At 57.6% G+C, this 8,905-nt stretch overlaps 1 protein-coding gene across 1 annotated transcript in view; it reads right to left on the bottom strand.

The window, feature by feature from the left end:
• The window catches only part of LOC102772838 (proto-oncogene tyrosine-protein kinase receptor Ret), a gene marked incomplete at both ends in the record, with an annotated part of 10,784 nt that extends 1,961 nt beyond the window's left edge, over window positions 1-8,823 (bottom strand). The window contains 5 exons of the mRNA XM_006756904.2: window positions 954-1,153; window positions 3,139-3,334; window positions 4,455-4,699; window positions 6,625-6,912; window positions 8,463-8,823. Coding sequence (XP_006756967.2) covers window positions 954-1,153; window positions 3,139-3,334; window positions 4,455-4,699; window positions 6,625-6,912; window positions 8,463-8,823 — 1,290 coding nt within the window. The remainder of the gene's footprint in view (window positions 1-953; window positions 1,154-3,138; window positions 3,335-4,454; window positions 4,700-6,624; window positions 6,913-8,462) is intronic.
• Between the last annotated feature and the right edge of the window lie 82 nt (window positions 8,824-8,905).

Raw genomic sequence — 8,905 nt, forward strand, 5'->3', positions numbered from 1 at the left:
GGAACTCCCAGCTGCCCTCCAGGAGCTTCTAGTCCAACCCAGAAGATAAGACTCAAACATAAGCAACAAACATCTGATATGGGAAATGGGGGATGTGGTAGGGATTGTAGCAGAGAGCTACACTGGGGTACACCCCCATCCAAAAGCATCACTTGTACTTCAAGATTACTGGGGGATGCTTGGCTGGCATGGCTCAGGGGTTGAGCATCAACCTATGAACCAGGAGGTCATGATTCAATTCCCTTGTGGGCGTGCAGGAGGCAGCCAATCAATGATTCTCTCTTATCACTGATGTTTTTCTCTCTCCCTGTTCCTTCCTCTCTGAAATCAATAAAAATGTAATAAAAAATAAAATAAAAAGTGCTCACACGAAACATTCTAGAAAGAACTGCACCAACATGCTAAGCGCTGTTTGACTCGTCTTCTTTTAGGAATACTGCCGACTCTAATTGTTTCCACTTCTAATCGTTCTGTGCCTGTGGCAAGTGCAAATGTGCTTACAGAAGGGAAGTGGCAGCGGCCCCCTCCCTCCTCCCCACCCCGGTAATAAGGCCCATCCATGAAGACGGGTTTTTGGACATGTGGAGCTATGTGACCAACATTTCTGCAAACCACTTTTTCACTTAACCCACCAGGAACGTCTCTCCAAGTCAGCATACACATATCTGCTTGGCACTGCTCTTGCCCTCGTACAAAGCTGTCTTATAGATACTAACAAGGGAGAGGACAAAACTTAAAGATAACGGAGAAGAGAGAGGCTCTGTGCCCCTCCCCTCCCCCCCGTGGCTCCTCCTGGGCCACTCCGTGTACTTATTAGCCCAGGGAGGGGTGTCACCCACCCCGGCCTGGCTTGCAATCTGCTAGACAGAGTGCCCACCCCAAGAGTGCCCCACACTGAGGGATTCCCCACCCCTCCACATCCCGGCCAGGCTGGCAGTGGGCTGAAGGCTCACCTGGGCAAAGAGGTGGGCCCGCCTGCTCACGGTGAAGGAGTAGGCACTGGGCAGGCGCAGGCTGACCGGCAGCACCGACACGTTGAAGTGGAGGAGGAGGGTGCCCTCCCCAGGGCCCTGGAAGCTGGAGTCATTGACCAACACAGCCAGCTGCAGGGTGCGGCTCTCCGAGATGGGGAGGCTGCGGTTGAGGACCAGCCCTGCGGGGAGGGGGCATGGTGATGACGGCTCAGGCCACTGCACGCCTCCTCCCAGGTGCACACATTGCCCATACACGCACACGGTTGACAACACGTACATTCTCTCTCTCTCTCTCTCTCTCTCTCTCAAACACGTACCTTCACACACACACACACACACACACACACACACACACACACACACACATGGTGGGCAGGTAACAGACCTGGCGGCTGGCAACATGTTAGAACCCCTATTTAAATGTTAGCTGTTGTACTGAGCTGGAAAGTACTGTATGTACGAAATATGTGTGTGTGAGCGAGCGTGCGCACATGTATGGGTATGTGTGTGTCTGTGTGCAGGGTATATATGGAGTATGTATGTGTGTGTGAGGATATGTATTTGTGCAGTGTGTGTGTATGGAGCATGCGTGTGCAGCGTGTGTGTGGGGTGCGTGTAGAGTGTGTATGTATGGAGTATGTGGGTGGGGTATGTGTGTGGCGTGTATGTGTGTGGTGTGTATGTATGAGGTATGTGCATGAGGTGTGTATGTGAATGTGTGTGTGGTGTGTGTTGGGACTGTGTGTGTGATGTGTGGGCACACAAGAGGTCAAGACTGGCACCACTGAGGCCCTGGGCAGGCTGCGCTGGCCCTCCTGTCCCCTCCCCACCGAGAACTCTGGACAGCAGCAGCCTCCAGTGGGGCTGGACTCCCACCTCCCCCAGGCCTAGGAACCCTTCTGTGGGAAACTGTTTATTGCCTTCACTATCTGATAAGCATAGACAGAGAACCCCCCGAAATCCCCCAAAGGCTGGGTGCCTTTGAAGCCCTAGCAAAGGTCAGAGCTAGGCGCCACCTCTGTTTGTCCAGTCAGTGGTAGCTGAAACTACTCCCCCATTTATTATGTAAATCCTTGCTGATGGGTTAGTCTGCCTGTTGCCAGGGGTCACCTGCCTAAGGGCTATGCTATGGGTCCATCCCAGAATCAATAAAAGCTTGGTGAGGCCTGAGCAAGGAAGGAAGTCCTTCGGGACTTGCCGCCTGGTCCCCCAATATTGCAAAATTATCTCGTGTCTTTTTCTCTCATTTGTTGTGCGGCTCCTCTTTCACATACCGAACCCTACTCCACTCAGAACGTGGAGGGAGTCTTACTCGACAGAAAAACAGTTACAAAACTTGGTGCTTTAGATGAACTCAGGGTCATACTAATCTCATGAAAATATTAAGATTAATTTTTCTTGGCTCTTGCACGACACTAGTGTTATTCTGTTCACCTAGTCGAAAGATAGCCAAGTTTCTAATCCAGACTACTTCAAAGCACATAACCAATGAAGACAGAAAACTAGGAAGAGTGGAGATATGCTGAGGTCCAGCACATACATTAAACTCAATTCGATTCCTTAGCCTAATCAAAGTAACTTTGTTCAGTAGAGTACCAAAAGGTGCTGTTGACTCAAATAACTAAATAAATTTTGGAAGTTTTGAAGGATAACTCCCATTTTCTTATGGTCCCCTTCTGTTCCAAATGAGCATGCATTTCTAACTTCATCTAATTAAGAAATGTTTGTGCTTTCACAAGTTCTTATTCACTCCAAAAAAAATAGTGAACTGGGAACACTCTGAGAGGATGCTACTATTAAGTTAATAACATCTTCGGTGATCAGCCCCGGGCACACAGCCACTTGAAGGGCAGCAAAGTAGGTGCCAGGGTCGGAGGAAGGACTTAGGCAATGACGTGTAGTGGGCAGTGAGCCCAGGCAAGGTCAGCATGGAGAGGTGATGGGGCCCTGACAGGGGCATCCAGGGGGCAGCTCAAGAAGGGAGAGCAGCTTGTAAAAACCACCACAGTGGCTGCAGTGAGCCCAGCAGAGATGGGGGCTGGGCAGAGGGCTGTCTGGCGCTCAGAGGGCCAGGCTCGGTGTCAGTGTGTGCAGGGGGCTTCCCTGGCCAGGAACAGGGGCTGCCGGTTTCCTGGGGCCCTTCAGGCCACACCCAGCCTCTTACTGTAGTCATGCACCGTTGCCCGGATGAAACTGCCGTCGGCCTGGACCAAGGTCTCATTGGGTGAGTGCTCCACACGGAAGGTCTGGAGGGCCCAGGCATCTCCGGGAAGCAGCGTGCTTGTGTACCGCCTCAGGAGCTCCCCGGACGCTGGCACCACATCCGGATCGAAGACATGCAGGGTGGCCACCACAGTGCCCTGCAGGAAACAGGAGATGCCAGTCAGATCTCCTGCAGCCCGAGCGGAGGGAGGGCACGTGCCCTGCAGGTGGACTAGGCATGCACAGAGCTGGCTCTCGGACAGACTGACCTGAGTTCAAGTCCCCCCAGGGCCACTTGCCTAACTGGCCCAGTCACCCTTCCCGGGCCACTGTGCTCACCTCACCTGTGCAACAGGCGTGGTAGGAAGCTACAGACTTCCTGTAAAGGTGGGTGAGAGCAGATGCCCGGTGCTCTGCTGACGCGCCCCAGCCAGGTCCCTGCAGAGCACGGCGAATGCTCCTCTCCCCCGAGCCAGCCCCGCAGGGAGGAGCGTTAGCTCAGTGTCACAGGGCGATACACGGCGGCGCCGGAGCCCAGCCCAGGTGTACACCAGAATGCTCCCCTCCAAGCCTCTGGACCCCAGGCTGGAGAGGGCTGTGAGGACGGCTTCAAGCAACCTCACAGGACGTCTCTGCTAACGGAATTCCCTACGGTCACCCCAAGGCCGCCTGCCAGAGTCAGGGGAATTTCCTCACCAGATGTGCTTTCCTCACCAAACCCCGTCCTGCGGTGCCCAGAGAGGCAGGCAGACTACACACCCCCTGCCCACCCTGCCGCAGTGTTTGCCAGCCGGGTGGATGCAGGACAGCCTGAAGCCCAGCAGGTGGCAGTCACGCTCCACCTGTGCACCTGAGAGGGGTGGGGCTAGGATGGGCGGGGCAGACCCCAGAGCCCCCAGTCCTGCCTTTCTCCACCTGTGGCTACCTACGCTCCAGGGGCCTGGAAGCACTCCCGCCCCACCCCGTGCAGACTGAGTGCTGGTGGAAGGGAGCTCCGTCCAGCTAGCTGCTTTCCTCTCCCCTCCTGGGGGCACATGTCTGCCCCCAGAGGCAGGTCCTTAGCCTCATCCGCCTGCTGGAACACAGACTGTGTCCCCAGGGCCCTGGCCACCCCAGTCAGGAGCCCGCTGGGAGCTGGCCGGGTTACCCTGGAGGCAGGCAGAATGCCCTGACAACTGACACGAAAAACTAGAGGGATGGTCAGGCTGATGGCTGGATGGAGAAACAGACACTCAACAGATGGGCCGACAGACAACGGGCAAGCACACGGGGACACACCTTCTTCCGCTTGAACTCCACGACGGCACTGGCGGTGTCAACACCATCCAGAAAGGAGGGCGCTGAGTCGTCCTCGTCGTACACAGTCACGGGGAAGGGCACCATCACCTCCTCCACCTCGCGTGCGCCCATGCGCACTGTGCAGGCAGCCACCAGCTCATACTTCTCTTGGCGCTCGCGGTCCAGGGCCCGCCGTGTGCTCACCTCTAGGCTGTCGGAGGCGCAGCGGAAGGGCAGGTTCTCACCTGTGCAAAGCAGACCAGGAACCCCCAGTGTGACCCCGGGCTGGGGACAGGTTGCGCTGCGTTCCCAGGGCCCAGCAGGCGCGGTGCAGGGGAGCGGCGCTGTGGCTCAGCAGGGACACCGTCTGCAGGACTGTGTGCTCGTGAGCTTCCTGTGCCTGCAGCCATCAGTGGTGCTGATGGAGGACGAGGACTGGGAGGCCCGCCTCAGGTCCCATCCTCATCACCGCCCCTTTGCCCTCCTGGCCTGGGCTGTGGCTGGCATCAGCTCAGCCAGGCTGCAGGCCCAGAGATCCAGCTGCCAGAATTTGCTGCTTTTCAAAAAAAATGTTAGTTTGTTTGTTTTTTTAATGATGGAAGTAAAACGTGCTCATTTTAGAGCATGTGAGAAGTCAAGGCAGAATCCCACCACTAGAAAACAACACAGGGGACAACTAGTGAGGGATTTGCTGTCAACACACGCTATTTCCACTGCCAGGTTTGCATCCTGTTCTACAGCCCCTGGCTGGCTGGCTGGCTGGAGGCTGGTCGCTGGGTGCCTCAGTTTCCCCACCAGAGGACGAGCGGACGAGACTAACACGCCTGCTTCTCGCCAGGCACAGCTGTGCATTTAGTGACTCCTGCATCCTCCTGAAACCCAGCGCGGGGAGGGCCAGTAATGACAACACACTTTCCAACCCAAGTCTGTCCTGGGATTTCATCCTCCAGGAAAACCCGGAGACGGGGAACACTGAGGGCTGGGGGGTCAGCACGGAGGGTGACGTCACCACCGCTTGGTGGGAAATCACAGGTCTCTCACATCAGAGCCACATAGTAACATGTGGATGACACATGTGGGGAGTGCGTATCATACACTGTTTCCCTCTACTGTTATGGTTACAAAAATCATGCTCAACAAAGTTTAGTTATGTGATTCTCAGCCAGAAGGAGCAGCGCGCTAAACCATGTGCTTTGGGACAGTCTTGCAAAGATCTGTATCCCTGCCCCGGACAGATGCAAGGACGGGCAGTGTGAAGGACGGCTTTTATTTCACCGAGATTCCTCTGACGTTAGTACAGAGTGATACCCCTGGTGTGAACCCAGGTTCCGCGGACGAGCAGTCCAGCCGCCGTGTCCTTTTTCAGTGCCTGTTCCTTGTCTTTAAATGGTTTCTCACGTGTCCACTCAGCCACCCCCCTTCACCTGCACGGGGATCACAGCCAGTTGGCGGCAAGCAGGCCAGCAGGGAGGGGCCGTTATGGGTGAGCAGGCCAGCAGGGAGGGCATGTTGGGCTCCTCTTCTCCTCTGCACCCACAGGCAGCTCATCGGGAAGTCCTGCGGACCTTCCTTCACACCCGGCAGAGCCTGCTGCCCGCCCGGGCTACACCCTCCTCCTGTCCTCATCCTCCTAAACCGCCCCACCCCATCATCCCTAACACAGCAGCCAGACTAAGCCTTTACAGGTAAGTTAGGTCCTGTCAATGCCCCCCTCGAAAGCCTTCTACGACTCCCCAGTCCCTCCGTGGGCAGCCCAGGCTGCTCCCCAGAAACTTCTCTGCCCTCGTGCAATCTTGACCTCCCGTCACGCACAGCACATCCCCTCCATGGAGTCCTCCCACCACCCCCCGTGGCACTCCTGCCACGGCTCCAGTGCCTCCGTCCCTGGCCACCCGGCTGCAGACAGCAGCTGCACCGCTCCATTCTCCTGGCTTAGGCTGCCTGATGCCTCAGTACACGGGTGCTCTCTATCCTCCACAGGAACGGAAGCCCCAGGCTGGGCTTCTGCAGGTTTGTCACCTCCTTAGCCCTTCGCACAGTGCCTGGCCCACTGCAGGCACACAGCAGACCTTCTGGAATGTGAGAGGAACGGACGGACGGGGTGGTGGCTCACGTCCCTGTGCCTGGCACCCAGCAGGCACCGAGGAAGGGCCGTGAGGCGCGCACTCACCTCCCAGGAGCCTGTAGGCCATGCTGATGTTGGGGCAGAGGAACTGCACTGCCAGCTGGCGAAACTGGTGGAAGGTGCCCGGAGGCCAGTTCTCCCGAATTCGAAAGGAGGGCTCCCTGTCGGGGAAGCAGAGCTCCCGGGGTTTGAGGGAGCCACACGCCGGGAAGGAGGCGTTGATGAAGGAAAAGTAGATGCGGGCACAGCCTGGCCACTGGCATTCGCCCTCACGCAGGGGTGTGGGCAACAGGAAGACCTGGAGGTAGACGGTGAGCTGGGGGAAGCCGCCATCTGCAGAGAGAGCGGTCAGGGCCAGGGGTGTCAGTCACACCTCCAGGTGGCGTGGAGCAGGAAGGGGAGGCGGGAGCTCCAGGGGGTGTAAAGTCCAGTCCCCACTGTGGTCCTCGGGTCCTGCTGAGCTCTGACCTGGCTGTCACCTCCTGCTGCCCCCCACTGCCTGGACCTGGGGTCCGTCTGCTTCCTCTGCCTAGAGATTCATCACGGGCCAACCCTTCCTGTCAGTCAGGTCTCAGCTCAAACACTGCCCTCAGAGGGGGGCCCTGGCTGGGTCTAGCCCCAGGTGGAGGGCTTCCCGGGGCCTCCACACCCTCCCCGGCAGCTTCATCAAGGAGCCCCGGCAGAGACACACGCTGTGGACAGAGTACCTTGCACCTAGAGGTGGGATCTCCAGCGAATTCCATGATGGAGGCACCACAGTGACTCCCCTTCGAATGAGGTCTGGACCTCAGCTCGGTGGGGGACTTCTCTTGAACCCCTTCTCTCAGCAGAGGGCAGTGGCTGCCCCTTACGTCTCCATACTCATGACTTCTCTTTGCCTCTCACTAGCCTGTGTCTTTTTTGCCAGTCCCCCGTCATGGTTAGTAATTCTCTGTATAAATGTTCCCTGTTGAAATGTGTGTATGCGTTCTCCCCTGCCGGCCCCAGCAGTGCACGGGGCTGCTCTCCTGAAGAGGCCGCCGATGAGACGGTGCCCGTAGCAACTTCCACTCCGGCGTCCACCCCAAGCCCTGCTCCTCAAGTCCCCCCAGGGGCCTTGGGATGAAGATGATGGCAACTGTGTGCATAAACAAGACCCGTCTCAGATACCACCTCCTCCAGCAACTGTCTGGGCTGCCCTCTTTACTTGGGGACCCTCACTTCACTTGGCAAATGGGTGCAGTCATTCTGCCCTGCGGGGCAGTGACACCCACGGGTATTCATAAGCTGCCTGCCTCTCACCCGCGCACGGCAGCTCAGGGCTGGTGTGAGGGTCCAGCGGGGACCTACTGGGTGTGCAATCACCGTTTTGTGCCACAAGGCACAACCCTGCTTGCTTCACACCTTCCCTTGCCTGCACCAGGGTCACGCATGGCCTCCACCGGGCTCTGACCCCTGCTCTGAGGGCCTGGCCAGATCTTCCATCTGCTCCACTCTCCTCTCTGGCACCTGAGCCAGGTCCCCAGCAGGTGCCAAGAGCAGCTTCTGCTGACGGCGAGACAGGCTTTCTGAGAAACGTGCTGCTTCCCCGGCAAGTGCCAGATCATTTGCTAAATGGAAACCTTGGGCTTTTCCAGCCCCTCGTAACCCTCTCTCGTAGCCCCAAACCTTGTTAACCGGTAAAGGCATCTGGGTCCATTGTGGAGGGAGCACCCCATCCTTCACTCAGGTCCTTCCAAGTCCTGGAAGCAGGAGAAGGCCCAGGGCCATCAGCTGCCCCAAAACTTGTCCTGGCTCCCTCCCCAGGTCAGTCTCCTTCACTCTCACACAGCAGAGTCCCCCCTGAGCCTCAGCGTGGGTGCGCCGTGGGCATGGGGGGAGGAGGCGGGGAAGGGCAACCTTACTGCGTATGTTGAGCTTCTCCCAGGAGCTGTGGTTCAGGCTCCAGTTCAGGTAGAGAAGGCCCGTGTCCTCCTGGATGCGAATCCAGTCGTTCCCGTGCAGCCGTTTGCGGTAGGCGCCGTAGAGGTGCTGGCCGAGGCGGAAACTGGGCACCTCATCGGGGGCGTCACGCAGGGCGTGCACGTAGAGCAGGGGCGTCCCGGCCGGTTGGTCCACGTACAGCTTCTCCCAGTAAGCGTCCCTGGAGAAGTAGAGTCCCAGCGGGGCTGCGGGGAGCAGGGAATCGCGTGAGGGAGGGGGAGAGGCGGTGATGAAGCCAGGGGCAGGCCTCCGAGGCACACTGGCATTCCCGGCGGCTTCATTTCACACTTGGATAAAAGATTCCCATGGGCAAAAGAAACTCACTCATTTAAAACTCTGAACCGAGTAGGACTTTTCATCTGCA

Source organism: Myotis davidii, unplaced genomic scaffold (assembly GCF_000327345.1).
Source record: "Myotis davidii unplaced genomic scaffold, ASM32734v1 scaffold2914, whole genome shotgun sequence".
Classification (NCBI taxonomy): Eukaryota; Metazoa; Chordata; class Mammalia; order Chiroptera; family Vespertilionidae; genus Myotis; species Myotis davidii.